Source organism: Vulpes vulpes, chromosome 2 (assembly GCF_048418805.1).
Source record: "Vulpes vulpes isolate BD-2025 chromosome 2, VulVul3, whole genome shotgun sequence".
NCBI classification, from domain to species: Eukaryota; Metazoa; Chordata; class Mammalia; order Carnivora; family Canidae; genus Vulpes; species Vulpes vulpes.
Genome location: NC_132781.1, coordinates 25288827 through 25306897, shown reverse-complemented (window position 1 = coordinate 25306897; position 18071 = coordinate 25288827). Strand labels below are relative to the sequence as shown.

The 18071-nt window shown below is 40.6% G+C and overlaps 1 protein-coding gene across 1 annotated transcript in view; it reads left to right on the top strand.

Moving 5' to 3' along the window:
• The window catches only part of ZNF652 (zinc finger protein 652), a 65861-nt gene that overhangs the window by 29538 nt on the left and 18252 nt on the right, over positions 1–18071 (top strand). The window contains exons 2-5 of the mRNA XM_072747435.1: positions 12577–13752; positions 16674–16821; positions 17213–17328; positions 17793–17937. Coding sequence (XP_072603536.1) covers positions 12844–13752; positions 16674–16821; positions 17213–17328; positions 17793–17937 — 1318 coding nt within the window. The 5' untranslated portion in view covers positions 12577–12843. The remainder of the gene's footprint in view (positions 1–12576; positions 13753–16673; positions 16822–17212; positions 17329–17792; positions 17938–18071) is intronic.

Sequence of the window (18071 nt, the reverse complement as noted above, 5' to 3'; positions counted from 1 at the left end):
GTCTGGAGCCCAACCTGAGACTGTATCACAACCCTGAGATCATGACTTGACCTGAAATCAAGAGTCGGACGCTTCACTGATTGTGCCACCCAGGCACCCTGCATATTTCATTTTTCAAACTTACTTTGCCTTCCCTATCTTTTGCTTTTTTTCATCTTCATTACCTCATGTTCACTACAGAAAAATGCATGCAACCAACTAAAATTACATAAATCTCTGCTCTACCACCCATAATTTACAACCTCTTTAAGAAAGAGTTTCTCAAATAAGAAGGAGAAAGAAGCCAGCAGTGAAACACCCCCTGTACTGGGAACTTTGCCTGTTATCAGATTATATAGGTGTGGGTACTGTTATTCTAGTTTTACAGGGGGACACGGTGAAAACGGGTGAGGAACATTCCAAAAAAAGGAATGGGTGAGATCAGCTGCCTTGTCCAAAGCTGTAAACCAGGTTAAGTAGGATATTGGCCTTCCCATCTACCATCAAATATTTTTGTTTTAGAATTCAACTGCTGGTTGAAGACTAATTCAGTTAAATTTACTTTCCAAGTATTAAATTTTTGAAGTGTAAAAAATGCTCTGTTAATTAGAAAATAGTAATAGTCTTGATGGGTCTAAATTCTAACATTTCCTGGTGTTGTTTACGCATTTGAAATATTTGTTGTTTACACATCTAAAATATTTGTGATTCTTATTTCTGTAAAATATAAGAATGTAATGAGGACCTTTCTCAGTTATTTTCATTTTCTGAATGAGTTTTTCATTCAAGTTCATGATGATCTTGTCATCATGACAAGACATATAGATTAGATAGGCCTCCCATAAAGGCTTACATTATAGGGAGCCACAGTGTGAACAAGAATGATTCACAAGGCCTTTAGTCTCTGATTTTTCTTAATAAAGCTAGTAGGATATCAGGGTTCATAATGGTCAGGGTACTCACACAGATAGCCATTTTGAAAACAGACTAGTGCATTAATTAGTTGCATTCCATAAAACAACTTTGGTCAAGGCTAGACTGAGACTTTCCAAGATTATATATCTACAAGAGTGGATATGTTCTGACTGTTTTTAAGGGTACAGAATCTCATTTGAGCATTCCTGCAGCCAGGGCTTTGTCAGATTTTAATGGAAAAGATAGCAGTAATACAAAACTCTTACTCTTCTTTTAAAAAGAACTCCTTTGTTTAAATTACATTCTCCTGTCTCTAGATGACGTTTGTGAATTGAATAATGGAAAGATGTTCTGAATATACTGTGTGATCATCCAGGTCCTGCAGTGTAGCCTACTTAGTATTTGATTTCTTCTTTGGCCCTAGGGGGTTACAGGTGAAAGCTAAGGTTGCTTAAGCCACTGTGATGAGTAATGCACATTCATTTTTATTGTCTTCTACGGAGATGTGGGGACTGTTGATGCTTGAAGGTAATTAGGTAGTACCTTAGGAGGAGTACCCCTTCTTTGTCCTCTTTCTCCTAGCTTCTCCTGCGTATTATTGAGGAAACACAATGGCAGTCTCATTTAAATGCATGTGAAAAAATAACTACAGTGAAATTTTATTTTTATAAAAGCTTTGTCTAAAACTGAAGGTGACAGGAATTTCTCAGTTCCATTTCTTACAGATAATGGATTAGGTGGACTGCTTAAAAAATAATTGACATGTGAAATTGTATTAGGTGAGATTGCATTAAAATTAGTTGTATTTTTCAACTATACAAAATATAGGCATCTGAGAACACTTTATAATATTTATCTAAAATATGGCCCAGTGATGTGTGTCATTTGAGATTTTGCTTGTTGTAAAGTTGACTTCCACATGCTATGTTCATAGCTTTTCTAGTGCAACCTAGGTTGATTTTGTGCTCACCCTAGGAAATGAAGGACATTTATAGTATGCTACTAATCTTGTGACACAGAACTTTTTTCACTGTCAATTTTATATCTGTAACTTGCTCTTTACACATCAAGTTTATTTTTTATTTATTTATGATAGTCACAGAGAGAGAGAGAGAGAGAGAGAGGCAGAGACACAGAGACACAGGCAGAGGGAGAAGCAGGCTCCATGCACCGGGAGCCCGACGTGGGATGAGATCCCGGGTCTCCAGGATCGCACCCTGGGCCAAAGGCAGGCGCCGAACCGCTTCTCCCTCTGCCTGTGTCTCTGTGTCTCTGCCTCTCTCTCTCTCTCTCTCTGTGACTATCGTAAATAAATTAAAAATTTTTTAAAAAATAAAGTCCACAGTTTTCTTTAGGTTTCATCCATTGAAAACTTAATGATTTTGTTGCAAGAAAATAAACTGAAACATAATTTAAATCTTTACTTGGTCAGATTGGTTACTGTGAAACACCAAGTGCAGATGAGTCACACTGAAAACTGAAATGTATCCATGTGAATTTTTTTAAAAGATTGATTGATTTTGGGGAAAGAGAGAGCATACATAGCAAGGGAAGGGGCAGGGGACAAGCTGGCTTCCCGCTGATCTCAGAGCCTGATGTAAGTGAGGCTCAGTCCCAGGACCCCAAGATCATGAGCTGAGTTGAAGTCAGATGCTTAATCGACTTAAGTCACGCAGGTGCCCTTTCGTGTGAATTAATCGAACATTCAAGGCATTGTGGAAAGAAGTGGGCATTCACTAGCTAAGGTTAAAACTTATACCCTTGAACACTAGTCTAGAATTTTACTTTTTACTTTGCATCATTCAAGATATGTTTTTGTTTAAGGCCTAAATACATCTTTTGAAGTAATTTTATTTAGCTCATAAGAGATGATTGGTAAACTGGGGCAAAGAGAAAACCAGATTTCCAGTGCTTGCTCCATCACTTAACCAGCAATGACAGTGGGAAAGTTATTAAACTGAGCTCAGCTGTGAATTAGGAACAACAGTCCCAAGTCATTAGAGGGCAATGATGCTTAAATGAGATAAACAAAACCCTATGTGGTTTCATTCCTGTCTTTTTCATGTTGAGTTTCTTGCATGCAACTTTCCTACTTCCCTTCTCCATCTCTCTGACTTCTGCTTGTCCTTTTAAAACCAGCTCCAACTTTTTATCTCTGAAACTTCTCTGAGAGATCCACCACATTTTACACCAGTAAATCACCTCCTTTTTCCACATGGCCTTTGTATCTTGTGTGTATAGGTGAGTGTGTTTATTCACAGAACACTTAGAACAGTGCTTACTGTTGCTTAGTACTCTTATAAGCATTTATATTTGTTAACTCATTTAATCCCAGTAACACGCCATGAGGCAAACATAATTATTATCCTCATTCTACAGATACAGAAAATGAGACATAGGTTAAATAATTCAACCAAGGCCTCCTAACTCTGGTATGTGTTGGAGCCAGATTTCTGATGCAGGCAGTCAGGCTTCAGTTTGTGCTCTTCACCACTGGGCTGTGCTGTGCTGTCTTTTGTAGTTGTTCTTATTACACTGTACTATGATTATGGGTTTTCATGTCTGCCTCCCTACTTAGACCTTTGAACACCTTGATGGCTCCAGCTCCTACAATGCCAAACACATAGTGGGCACTTAATAAATGTTTAACAAATGCATGATAAATGTGTTCTATGCAAACTGTAAAACATCATATAAATGCAAATTATTATCACTAATACCATGTACACTTTGTAAATCAAAGAGTAGAATTTACTGAGCTTTCAGTTTTGCAGTTTGTTTTCGTGGCTCCCACTTTTCATGTTGACAGACTGAGGTATAGATTGGTAACATTTAACTGTTGACAGTACCAAAACTTGGGTTAAAAATGAACTATAGTTATTGGTCCCATCACTAAGCCTTTTTGGTCACACATTCTTTGCCATAATAATAGTTTGTCTTATATAAAAGAACAAGATCAGAGAGATCTAAATGATTCTTACTTACTGTACTTATTAAAATTATGTTGTAGCAGTTTAGGATCTTAAGTCGTGAGACTTCTATTGTCCTCTATAGGTATCTTGGAAGTTGTCTTACTCCTAGAGATGCTTTTTAAGAAAAAGACAAGGACACAGAGAAATTTCATTTTAGACTAGTAGAATCTACTGTATTAAGAAAAAAATTAGGGGTCCCTGGATGGCTCAATCAGTTAAGCAGTCACCTCTTGATTTTGGTTCAGGTCACAATCTGAGGTCCTGGGATTAAGGCTCGTGTCAGGCTCTGCACTTTGCAAGGAATCTGCTTTGAGGATTCTCTCTCTTCCTCTTCCTCTGCCCCTTCTCCCGCTTATGCATTCATTCTCTTTCTCTCTCTTTCAAATAAACTAAATCTTTAAAAAAAGAAAACAGGGATCCCTGGGTGGTGCAGCGGTTTGGCGCCTGCCTTTGGCCTAGGGCGTGATCCTGGAGACCCGGGATCGAATCCCACATCAGGCTCCCTGCGTGGAGCCTGCTTCTCCCTCTGCCTGTGTCTCTGCCTCTCTCTCTCTCTCTCTGTGTGTGTGTGTGTGTGTGACTATCATAAATAAATAAAAATTAAAAAAAAGAAAAAAAGAAAACAGTTAAGCTTTTAGTGTAGACATGAGTTTTAAACTCAACTTAATTACCAGGTAGAGATATTAAATAGTTATTTCATAAAGTACACATTCTTGTAAATTTTTTAAAATTACAAGTCAAATATTTAAATTTTTATTTTTGTCAGTACTGATAGAATATTTAGTATGAGATGGTTTGTGCTTTTATTTTATCCTGATTCCTGGTATTATCTTTCCTACTTCAGTTTTTTTTACTTATTTTAAATTTATTTTATCTTGCTCAATTGTGTGTTTGTTTTATTACATGTAATATGATATACATACATTCAAGCTTCCCTGAAATCCATGGACTTTCACAGACTTTTTCTGATTTCTCTAACTAGATGTGATTTTTATCTTCTAAATTTCCAGATTTCTCCTTTTTTCTTTTTTTTTACTCAAGTGTATATAGTTGTTAAATACTATTATTTGTCCAGAGACATTGAGATTAGTTGTCACTTGGCAGATGTATCACTAACATACTTTCCTAATAGGAAAGAAGTGAGTAGCCTTCTGCAAAAGCCATAAAGGTTTGAGTAAAGTATCAGACCATTATTATCACAGACCCAACTGTCATCCTGTCCACTCTTCCTAGTGAATTTGGAGGGGGGAAGAATTTTGTTGATATGCACTTATCTTTCCCTTCTTGTTCCTTTCCATTTCTTGGTAGTTTGTACTTTTGGCCTGATCCTCATGGATAGTTGTCCGCTTCAGAAAACTTTCCATTCAGCAGGACTCATGGTCTGGCAGTGCATAGATAGTTTGAGCTTTGGAAACAGGTTAATGGAAGTGGTTCTGCAAGTGGGAGGGATAAGCATAGGTGGCAGAGTGATATGTTTTACACAGTTACCCATTTAACTTGAAGAGACTCGCCCCAAATAGCCTTTTTAACATAAAAGGAGAATGAATAGATACATATTTTTATAGAAAAAAAACCCTGTTGGATTTGTCAAAAACTAACTATTAAAACTTTTCAGGGAACAAAGTTATTTTTCCTTAAAGACTAAACATAAATAAACATTCTAGAAGACCATGTAAACTTGGTTTGTAGTCTACTTGGGGAAAAATGGCATGAGAAAAAACACATTCTGGAAGTTGTACTTGACTATTGCTATTATATTTTCTAATTCTTTTTTTAAAGATTTATTTATTTAAAGATTTTACTTATTTGAGAGAGAGCACAAAAGTGGAGAGAAGGGCAGAGGGAGAGAGATGGAGAAGGTGATTCCCTGCTGAGCATGGAACCTGACATGGGGCTTGATCCCAGGACCTTGAGATCATGACCTGAGCTGAAGTCAGATGCTTAGAGTCATGCAGGTACCCCCCCCCCTTTTTTCCGAGAGGGACAGAGGAAGGGCAGAGAGAAAATCTCACGCAGACTCCCTGCTGAGTACAGTGCCTACGTGGGGCTCCATCTCAACCCTGAGATCAGGGCCTGAGCTGAAATCAGGAGTTAGAACTGACTGAGCCACCCAGGGGCCCCTGTTTTTTTTTTCTTAAAACTGTATTTTCTTCCCAGTAGCTGGTCAAGCATGTAGAGTGCCAGAACTGGTTGCTTCTCAATTTGTATACCCTTTGACAAACATACCACATTTTTTCCTAAGTTGTATAATATTAATTATAACCAGACACTAAAGAATGACCCACTTTAGTTTGGAATTTATTTTAAGAAGCAGGAGAAAATGATCTCTAAGAACTTGTTTTAATACCAAAGAGAGATGAATTTAAACAGCTTTAAATATCAATGAGGGCTATTTCTTATTTGCTGCTTCTGTCTGCTTTCAGGTTCTTAGAGCTCAGTGTATTCACCTAGAGAGTATTCTAAAAAATGAAGTTAAGATTATATGTAATGAGTAAGTTAGAACTGAGCATACACATTAAGAGTTGGATAATGAAACATGGAATGTTCTAATTTCCCTAATGTGCTTTTGGTTTTGTAAAGGTTACTCGATTATGCTCTTAGGAGATAGTTTAAACCTTCTGGAAAGAGAATAAAGGAAGATTATCATCAAAACTGAGATAAGATAAAAGGTGTCAAAATTGAGTGAAGAAAAGCAAAATGTGTGCAGAAAGCCCATGTGTGTTTCAAAGTGAACAGTTAGACTACATCTTCTGTTGTGATTGTGTGGTTTATTGATGTTTGTGAATTTCCCTTAGATACCAGTGTCAGGTTCATATGGGAATGCATGTATGTACACATCATTTAAAATAGAATAAAGCACTTATTTTTTTAAAAAAAGAATGGTCTTATTTTCTAACTAAGTAGAGAACTCCCCTGTGAATTTAAGCCCTTTGTCTTTCTGATTGTTTAACTTTTGACTTAATTTTTCTGTCCATGCTATCTAGCTGAGGACTGGGATAGCGGATACGTGTAATATGTATACACGTACATATTCATGAAGAACTATATTAGCTAGGTTATGCTGCCATAACAAATCACTCCCCAGTCTCAGCTTAAATCAGTGAAGGCTTTCTTTCTCACTACATGGCCGTGATGAATCAGCAGGGAAGCTCTGTTCATATCACTCAATGATGCAGGTTGATGGAACAACCATGTTCTTGTACATTACTGGTCACCATGCCTAAGACAGAAAAGAGGTCTGGAGGGTCTCTCATTAGCAACGAAATACAATAGCTCAGAGCTGATGTACATCTCTTATTTCACAGCATCATGGCTAGAACCAGTCAGGTATTCCCGCATGACTATGGTAGAGGCAGGGAAGATACCACTGCCTCCACCAGAGAGACAGCTGGAAGTACTTGATAAACAGCACCATCCTTTTGTCCATCAGGCACTCAGGCTGCTGTTTCTCATAGGCAAAATACACTCACTCCCTTCACAAGGTAGGGAACCCAAGGGCCCATCCAGTCATGGCACGAAGCTCAAAGTCCAGGATCTCTGAGTGACACAAGGGTATGATGATGGTAAGTAGATGATATGCAGATGTTGGATCCAGATGTTGTTTTTCTTGGCTCAGGGACTCATGAAAGAAACTGACACATGGTCCCTAACCCCACATACAAAACGCAGTCGTGACTACCGGCAGCATAATAAAAATCCTTCCATTTGTAAGGGGGAGGAATAGATATGTAGGAAATTCTGAAATCTCTGAGCAGTCATTGAGAGGGCCTCTTCAGGGTTGGGGAATGTTCTTGAATAGACCCTGGTTAGGCTCGTTAGGAATAGCTCACTTGTTTTTTTCTTTGCTCCCTAGCTTCATCCTCTTGGTCCCTCCTTTCTTCTTTTCCTATTACCATCTTTGGTTGTATGTGAAATGGACAATGAAGAATATACCCCCTTAGGGGAATGGTCAAGCTATCCTGCTTCCTGCCATAGACGCTTGAGAACCCAGAGACCATTTTAAGTCTTGAACAGTAACTGTCTCTTTTAACCCAGTCTGGAGGGTTTTTTTTGGCAGTATAACTCTGAAAAACTTTCTAAGATTTTATTTATTTATTTATTCATGAGAGACACAGAGAGAGGCAGAGGCAGAAACAGGCTCTATGTAGGAAGCCCGATGTGGGACTCGATCCCAGCACTCCAGGATCATGCCCTGAGCCAAAAGCAGATGCTCAACTGCTGAGCCACCCAGGCATCCCAACTCTCAAAAACTTAATTGGCTTTTTATTAGTTTCCAGTCAGCAACATGGGCCTTAGCCACGTCCACAAAAGATCCTAATCATACTTAAATTTGCTACATAACTCTGTCTTAGTGGTCCCATACTTCTCCCTTGACTTAATTTTGAGTATAGGTATTTCTCCTGTAATGTCATATATACCTGCCTGGATTCTTCAGAATTGTACATTAAAATAAGTGGGGGCGGGATCCCTGGGTGGCGCAGCGGTTTGGCGCCTGCCTTTGGCCCAGGGCGTGATCCTGGAGACCTGGGATCGAATCCCACATCAGGCTCCTGGTGCATGGAACCTGCTTCTCCCTCCGCCTGTGTCTCTGCCTCTCTCTCTGTGTGACTATCATAAATAAATAAAAATAAAAAAAAAAAAACGGTAAATAAAAAATAAATAAATTAATTAAATAAATAAAATAAGTGGGGGCTTATGGAAAAAATCAGATTGAGGCAGAGCATTCAAAATCTGTGAAACACTGTAACCAGTACATTAATAAAAACAATAATTATAAATATCATAAACATATTAAATATATACTATAAGTATACTAAATCTCCATTGGCATATGCACCGAGTATCAATCAATTGAATCTTTACTGACTTAATCCCCTGGGTGACTGTTTCCTCCTCTGAGATTAGGGTCTTGAAGACATTCGCTTACAATAGAGACCAATTTAGTTACAATTAAAAATCTGATGTATGAGATGGTGTAGGCTTTGGCAATCAAAAACTTTTTTTAGGGGCACCTGGGTGGCTCAGTCAGTTAAGCATCTGCCTTCAGCTCAGGTCATGATCCCAGGGTGCTGGGATCGAGTCCCACATGAGACTCCCTGCTCAGTAGGGAGTCTGCTTTTCCCTCTCCCTCTGCCCCTCCCCCTGCTTGTGCTTGTGCTCTCTCTCTTTCTCTCAAATAAATAAATGAATATTTAAAAAAAAAAAACTTTTTTAAACACAGGAGGGGAAACATATTTCAACTTCACCAGATTTAACATGGAAAGTTTAATGGTTCATGAAGCAGCTGACCCAGCCACTACTTGCATTAAGGAAAGTACAGAAGTAGGATGTTCGGCTTTTTTCTTAAGGTCTTCATATATTGCTAAGGCTATCTTGTTCATTGTGAGAAAGCTTTCTCTTGATCCCTTTAAACATTAACTTGCAGGGGAAAATATCATTTTTAACCAACAGGACTTTGGTGTTACACGGACATGATTTCCCCGTCTACTAATAGCATTCGAAACACTTCACACTAGAGAAATAGGCTTTGTAGCAAAATACACCAAGAAATTGCTTTGGTGAAAGCACCTCCTCCTTGGTCTCTTTTAGAAAAGCTATTTTACTGGGTACTGCCTTGGTCCATTGGGAGGTTTTATCAGTGGTTGTGGACATCTTCTTTGCCTTGATTCTGCCTCAAGACTGAATTCTAGTTAGCATTTGTAGCTCAAGACCTTCTCTGTTTTTATTAAGCATCTATCTACTTCTTCTAACCCTCCAAGTCACTGACTTTCTGAACTTCTTTAATCCTGATTATAGACGGATCAGTCCTTTTCTGAATCCATCCTTTTCATGTAATGATTTGTCAGATACAGCCACTAGGGATCCCTGGGTGGCGCAGCGATTTGGCGCCTGCCTTTGCCCCAGGGCGCGATCCTGGAGACCCGGGATCGAATCCCACGTCGGGCTCCCGGTGCATGGAGCCTGCTTCTCCCTCTGCCTGTGTCTCTGCCTCTCTCTCTCTCTCTGTGACTATCATAAATAAATAAAAATTAAAAAAAAAAAAAAGATACAGCCACTAGTAGCCAACACACTGTCCTAACAGTCCATTTTCCTGTTAGAGCTGTGAGTTCTCTATCTTCTGAGATAAATAGGTGATAGTCTCACCGATAATTGCACCACTGCATAATAAGAGTTGCTGTCCCTTTAGCCTCTGGTAACTGTTTCCTTGCCCCTTTTCACCAGCTCCTAAGCCTTTGCCATATATTTGAGTTTTTTGGGGGTGAAGCAGCACCCCACTCCTGGATTCCGTCTGCATCAGCTAGGATAAGGCCAGATTGTGCATGATTCTAGAGTACTAACCAGTGCAAGATATCAGAGGTTTTAAAAACACACTCTGTGTAAAATTAAATGAAAAATAAAAATAAAATCCACTGCACTGTGCATATCCTGTAGGTCATTATAGTCACTCTGGGACCCAGGTTGATAGCAGTGTGATAGCAGTTGTCATCCTGAAGATTGGTGGTCCCTGGGGCAGAGGGAAGAGCAGTCTAGAAGGTCTCATCAGTTAGAAAATGCCCTGTCCTTCTGCGTGCCATTTCTACTTGTGATGTACTACCATCCAGAAGTAGTCCCGGGGCTCCACCCAACTACAGAGGAGGGGACAGAGTCAGAACATGCAGTCCTGCCACGTGCCCAAAAGGCTGAGAGCCCAGAGGTCTTTGGGAAGAACATATTAATTATGACCACAGAGGATTTCCCCTCAATTATTTTTCTTTGTCTTCCTGGTTTTTGTTTAATTCCTAGCTTTTGCTGGTTAATTGAATTTTACTGTCTCTCCTCCCTTGCTTAATTTGAGATAATTAATGTAAGTTTAATGGTATTTGTAGTAGTTTAGATTAGTTCCATGGGTCAGAAGTTTTGGCATAGGCAAAATAAGGCTAAGTAGAACTAAAAGCTACTAGGATCTTCCTACTTAAAATATGAGGTGTGAAATTTTGATACGTGCGAAAAGATATTTGGTTACAGGGACAACCAAGTTTAAATTCTTTTGGAGTGTCATTCGTCCTGGTAGAAGTAGACTATGAGCCATGGAGGCAGACGGCCTGGGTCAAACACTGCTTGTCATTTATTTATTATTTTTTCTTTTAGATTTTATTTACTCATGTGAGACACACAGAGAGAGGCAGAGACATTAGGCAGATGGAGAAGCAGGCTCCCGGCTGGGAGCCTGAGGTGGGACTCGATTCCAGGACCCCAGGATCACGACCTGAGCCAAAGGCAGATGCTCAACCACTGAGCCACCCAGGTGCCCCTGCTTTTGTCATTTAAAAGAACATTTACGTCTCTCACCTACGGGATCAGATAGGATGGAGTAGGTGGAGGACTCTTCTTACAAACCTTGCCATGTATGCGACTTGGACAACTATGTGTGCTTTTCTTTTTTTAGTGACCACTTTGATAAAAAAAAAAAATCGAAAATGAGTTTAAAAGCCAACCCCAGGATACCTGGGTGGCTCAGTGGCTGAACATCTGCTTTCAGCTCAGGGTGTGATCCCGGGTCCAGGATCAAGTCCTGCAACAGGCTCCCTGCAAGGAGCCTGCTTCTTCCTCTGCCTATGTCTCTGCTTCTGTGTCTCTAATGAATAAATAAATTTTTTTAAAATGTTTGAAAAAAGCCAACCCCAAAGTCTTGTGGTGGCTGCTAAGTAGGAATAAGAAGAGGCACCCTTGCCTGTTGAACATGGAAGGCACTCAGTAAATACTAGTGTACTTCCTTCTGCTGGCTGGACAAGGTATGCGCTTGCAGAGATAGTCATGACCCAGGGATGAAGTGGTTGGCTAAACGGCAATGTGAGGCATGTCACAAGGCAGGTTAGGTGCCTTTCTCATTTTTTTTTTTTAATGAATGGTTTCATTTTTCTCGGAACTATATCAACCTGATGGTTACTGTTTCTTAGAATTTAGACTTCTGTACAACTGACACATGAAAAATTCCCCAGCTGCCGAGTGGATCTAGTGAGGTACATCTGGAACAAACTTAGAAGTACTTAGCAACTTTGAAATTAATGAACCTGAAACCAGTAATATCTATAATAAACATCTATACAGAGATTTGACATTATGTAGGGCCATTTTCTGCCTCTTCTGTCATTACGTCAATCAGCTGTCATATTTCCGTGGTCCACAGTGCCTAGCTTACTGCCAGCTTAGTTCTTTGAGCCCTAACTGTGGTGGGTATGGTACTGACTGATGTTGAAAACCAAGCCAGCCAGCGTCAAGCTGTGGTGTGTTTCACATATTGCCCATGTTCTTATGACAAGACTGTAAATTTCCTGTGGACAGAGATGATACATTCTGCTATATCAATATGTCCTATAGCATCTAGCATAATGGATGCCATGCGATCGTACCTATTTGTTTTGTCATTGGATACATACTGAATACCTACCAAGTGCTTGGCACTGTGCTAAGCTCTAAGGATATCTCATTGCACTGGACAGATGATCACTCCTGCTATCTTAGAATTTACATTCTAACAAAATACATGTTGAGTTTAGTAAACTGGTAGCCCAGTAAAATAATAGCCCACACTGGACCACTGAAACAGGATAAAGAATTATCTCTGTAAATAATTTAATCATCTTCATCTGTGTTGTAGGATGTACGTGCATAGGCTGTAGGAAGGAAATAGTGGTATCTGACCTTTTCTCCTCTTCACTTTTCTTTGTAGATAAGATGCTCCAAGTCAATCGCTGCTCTCCTTGAAAGAAAGATCACTAGTGCTCTGCTCTTGCCATAATACCAAACCTTTTGACTTCTGCTTTGGTGCTGCAACACTGGAAGAATTGCACACAGGTTCCAGGAATACCTTTTTTTCACTCGAGTGCTTTTTTTTTTTTTTTTTTGTGGATGGAGGGAGATTTGAGTTGTAATAATTACCCTGTTTGAAAGCTATTTCTCTATAGTCTGAACTGCTTACTAATTGGGCCACTTACCCATGAGCCACACAGCCAGTTCTTGTCCAGAGCTGGTTGAAAACCGTGCTGCGCATGTAGCAGGAATGGCACAAGAAGATAGTCGTCGCGGTCAAGTGCCATCTACCTTTTATCATGGTGCCAACCAAGAACTTGACCTGTCCACCAAAGTGTACAAAAGAGAATCGGGAAGTCCTTATTCGGTGTTAGTGGACACCAAGATGAGCAAACCACATCTCCACGAAACAGAGGAACAGCCGTATTTCAGGGAGACAAGAGCAGTGTCTGACGTGCATGCTGTTAAAGAAGACCGGGAGAATTCTGATGACACGGAAGAGGAGGAGGAGGAGGAGGAGGAAGTCTCTTACAAAAGGGAGCAGATCATAGTGGAGGTAAACCTTAATAATCAAACGTTAAATGTATCTAAAGGGGAAAAGGGTGTCTCTTCTCAGTCCAAAGAGACTCCTGTTCTTAAGACAAGCAGTGAGGAGGATGAGGAGGAGAGTGAGGAAGAGGCCACCGATGACAGCAATGACTATGGGGAGAACGGAAGGCAGAAGAAGAAGGAGAAGACGGCGGAGAAGGCCATTGTCACACAAAGGAGAACCAGGAGAGCCGGCTCCGTGGCTGCGGCTACCACTTCCCCGACTCCCAGGACTACAAGAGGGCGTAGGAAGAGCGTAGAGCCACCTAAGCGGAAGAAGCGGGCCGCAAAGGAGCCTAAAGCACCAGTCCAGAAGGCTAAGTGTGAAGAGAAAGAGACTCTGACCTGTGAGAAGTGCCCCAGGGTGTTTAATACTCGCTGGTACCTGGAGAAGCACATGAACGTTACCCACAGGCGCATGCAGATTTGTGATAAGTGTGGCAAGAAGTTTGTCCTGGAAAGTGAGCTGTCCCTTCACCAGCAAACAGACTGTGAAAAAAATATTCAGGTAGGTTTTTCATCACCAAGAGGGCAAACTTTCCAGGATAGAACCTGGCTGTTGAGACTCACCTGGTATCTGCCCAAGAGAATAAATACGGTAGAGGCCGAAGGGACAGTTTTCACCGATTTATCTTTCTAAAAGCTCCTGCTTTGGTCTTTTCAAAACCCAGGCTTAACATTTTCTTTCAAAAGCATTACACTCACCTGCCGCTGGACTAGTGGGAACCCGGGCACATTGGAAGGGGGAATCTGTTGTGGGTGATTGATTGCCCGGGAGGTAAAGTCAACACCGACTTTGCACTGAGATTCACTGTTGTGAGACATGTCATATATAATTCATTCTGGCATCTTCTCTGTCAAGGTGGGAAATTCCAAGTAAAGGTCAGGAATAGAGAGAGGTCCCCTTTTAGGTTTGAAAGGGTGCCAGATTCTAGTGCAGCTGATGGGGACAAAACCCATAATGACTCAGACCGGTGAAAATGGACGATCTCCAGGAGTGAGTTTGCTTTTTACCAGTGGAGAGATGACAACATTAAATTTATCAAGAGGCTGAGCCCATGGGAATATGCAACCTTTAAACAGAGGCTGAGCTGGTTGAAAATGTTGCCCACCTGGCAGTAGGGTTACATAATGCTACTGTACAGTATTATTAAGGTAACAGAATGTGGTTTTCAAACCAGGCTAATGTATTGAAAGGACTATATTGTGATAGGTTAAGAGGTGTGTTAATTATATTATGTCAAGTGAATTCTATCATGTTGAGCTGTATTGATTCATCCATGTGAATGCATATTAATAAGTATTCATAAAAGGTAAGCCTATTACTGTCTCCATAAGATACATAAAATACAACTGTGTTGTGCCATATTTAAGCCAGACTTCTTTTGAAAAATGAAATTGTTTTTGGTTTGTTTCTTGGAATGCGCTTGATCTGGAGTGCTCCTTTTTCACTTTACCTCTCGCTTTTAATCAACAATTGATATTGCTTTACTTTAAAGAGATTTTTTAAAATATAAATTATGTTTGCTAACAACTCACTGCTTTTTGATTCATCAGTTGTGACTTGATCTCTTACACACTTGGTAATCAAAGAAGGTTAATTCATGGCACCCAGACCCTCCAGTCACTACCACTGTCCTTGCTTGGTTATGAATTGGTTGTGATAGTTCAAGCCAAGGGTAGTGTGAAGTGGTGCTGCACCCTAGGGGTCAGACTTGGGTTTTCTGATGACTCATTGCTGAAAGGTGTATACAGTAGAGTGTTTGTTTGTTTTTTAAGATTTTACTTATTTATTTGAGAGAGAGGGAGCACGAACATGAGCAGCAGGGGGGCGGAGGGAGTAGACTCTCTGCCAATCAGGGAGCCTGATGTGGTGCTGGATCCCAGGACCCCAGGATCATGACCTGAGCCGAAGGCAGACGCTTAACTGACTGAACCTACCCAGACATACCCGTGTTTGTTTATATGTTTTACTTAAATTTGATTCATTAAGTTACAGAAAGAAAACATTTAATACATCCTCATTCTATGACTTTCCTCACTGTTACTCACTGTAAGGACTTAAATTTGCATTTATGTTTTGTGGGTTCTGCTAAGAGAGCTCTCTCTCCCTTTACATTCCTAAAGAACACTGCTTTGTTCATACATATAGATCCTCATAATCCTGGTGACCTAATAACAAATAACAATCAAAACCCTGCCCTGGCACAGTGGCTTGTAGGAGTAGGTCTGTCCTTCTCTCTCTCTTTTTTTTTTTTAGTCTGTCCTCTCAAGCAGGTCCAACCAGTGGCTAATTTTTTTCACCCTTCTCAGAGTCCTTGTTTCCTGAAGTGACCATGATGTTCAGAGTTCTTTACTTCCAGTGAATAACTAACTTGTTCCCTTAAACGTTTCAGAGTCAGTGGCTACCTAGAACTTTCTAGTACTGTTTTGCTTTAACCAGAAGCACTTTATTCTTATATGCTTTATACCTCATATTGTAGACTATTAGTGATTCATAATACAAGGAGCTAGGTGCCATTGCGTGTGTTTTCTATAGATGTGTGTAAAGAGATTCGGTGCTGGCCCTCAGGGGAAGGGAGGAGGATACTGATGGCTTAGAAGTTACAGGAAATTGGGATCCCTGGGTGGCTCAGCGGTTTGGTGCCTGCCTTTGGCCCAGGGCGCAATCCTGGAGTCCCTGGATCGAGTCCCACGTTGGGCTCCCTGCATGGAGCCTGCTTCTCTCTCCTCCTGTGTCTCTGCCTCTCTCTCTCTCTCTCTCTCTCTCTCTCTCTCTCTCTCACTCTATGTCTATCATAAATAAATAAATATTTTTTAAAAAGTTACAGGAAATTCTGCCAGAGGGAAATCTTTCATAAAGTACATTAGATATGGGAAAATATAATAAAATCTCAATAATTTGTGTTAATGAAGGCTTCAAATGCATTCTTAACATATGGAAACATTGTTATGCTTCCACAGGCCTATAACCATTAAATGTGTGTTTCATCTCATTTTTATTTGTGCTAACTTAAAATTAGTTTGTACTCTCTGGTAAATACCTGCTAACTGCACAGTGACCTGTGTGTAGGAAGCAGCTGCTCTTGGTAATCCATTTATTTTTAAGAACTTGGTTCTTCCCTATTGGTACCATACTAATCTGAGAAAAGTAGTCAAGTCTTCTACGTTGGTGGAACTTTCCATTTGTTTTTGTCTGGCTTTCTGCCATTGTTTTCATATTCCCAAAGCATCTCTAAAAGATGCATCTTGAAAAGTAGAACATCCAGATGTTGATGTTGGCATCTGGACTCCTTGGAAGATTGGCATCTGTTTGGATTCTGGTTCTTGTGCACGAATCTAAAGCATGCCCATTTCATCAGCCCGTAGGCAGCTGTGGGTTTCTGTGAGCCCCTGTAAATAAAGATTATTTCTATTTATCCTGCTCAGTGTGTTTCCTGTAACAAATCATTCAAGAAACTCTGGTCCCTTCATGAACACATCAAGATTGTCCATGGATATGCAGAAAAGAAGTTTTCCTGTGAAATTTGTGAGAAGAAATTCTATACCATGGCTCATGTGCGGAAACACATGGTTGGTAAGTTCCTCCTGCTGCTTTTCCCTCATGCCTATAATTGTTTCTTGTCCTTTGGTGTGTTTTACGCTGCGGATCGGGCAGGCTCTGAGGAACAGCCTTGGTTTCATCAACTGTGACTTGTTGAGACCAACTGCAGCATGTCCTCACTAAGCGTCACCCACCTGCACGGGACAGTCTTCCTCCCCAGGTTCTTTCCCGATGATGTTCTTTTTCTCTTCAGAACGTTACTATTAAAAAAAAAAAAAAAAAAAAAAGAACGTTACTATTAAGGCCTCACAAATTAAAGTATAGAAAGTTCAGATGGCACAATTACCTTGCAGCAGGACAGAAGTCTTTTCAGTCAGAGCTTTTCTGTGGGCTTATTTTGAGTGTAGTGCATTCTGTGTTGCAGCACACACAAAAGACATGCCATTTACATGTGAAACCTGTGGAAAATCGTTCAAACGCAGCATGTCCCTCAAGGTGCACTCCTTGCAGCATTCTGGAGAGAAGCCCTTCAGATGCGAGGTAAGGAATGCGCCGCCCCCCAGGCCCAGGCCTAGGGACAAGCTTTTATCTCCTTGCTGAAGCCCTGAGGGAGAGATGTGTGAGGGACAGGCATGAGGCTGCGTTTCCACAGACCCTCTAGATGAGTTCCAGGTGCTGTGTGTCACCTCGCTGCCAGGTAGAGAGAGGTCATCTTTAACACGCTCCTCACCCTCTTAGGCTAGGTTAAACCTAGGAATAACACATGAAGAATCCTTTTTCTTCCCTCAGTAAACCAGAGAAGTTGGGTGTACTTCCATGATAATCATTTGAGAAAATTTCCCTTTCGTTAGTAACTGAGGGGCAGACAGCAGAGCCAAATAGTTGACACAGCACGTTCTGTTCTAAGTGTGGAAAAGAACCCTAATCTCAGAGACTTTGTAAGGGTGGGCTCACGTAAAGCTACTATGCTTGGCACTCAAAAATCTCCACTGTGTCCAATGCAGAACTGTGACGAAAGGTTTCAGTACAAGTACCAGCTACGCTCCCACATGAGCATCCACATCGGGCACAAACAATTCATGTGCCAGTGGTGTGGCAAGGACTTCAACATGAAGCAGTACTTCGACGAACACATGAAAACACACACTGGTAAGAATTTCTTGGGAAAAGTTGAGATATGTCTCAAGCACTTGTTGATGATCACCTGTAGGTCTGTTTATGTAAAAAAACAAAAGCGCATATTTGCACTCTGAGTGCAAATTCGACTTGAAATAAACCTAGTG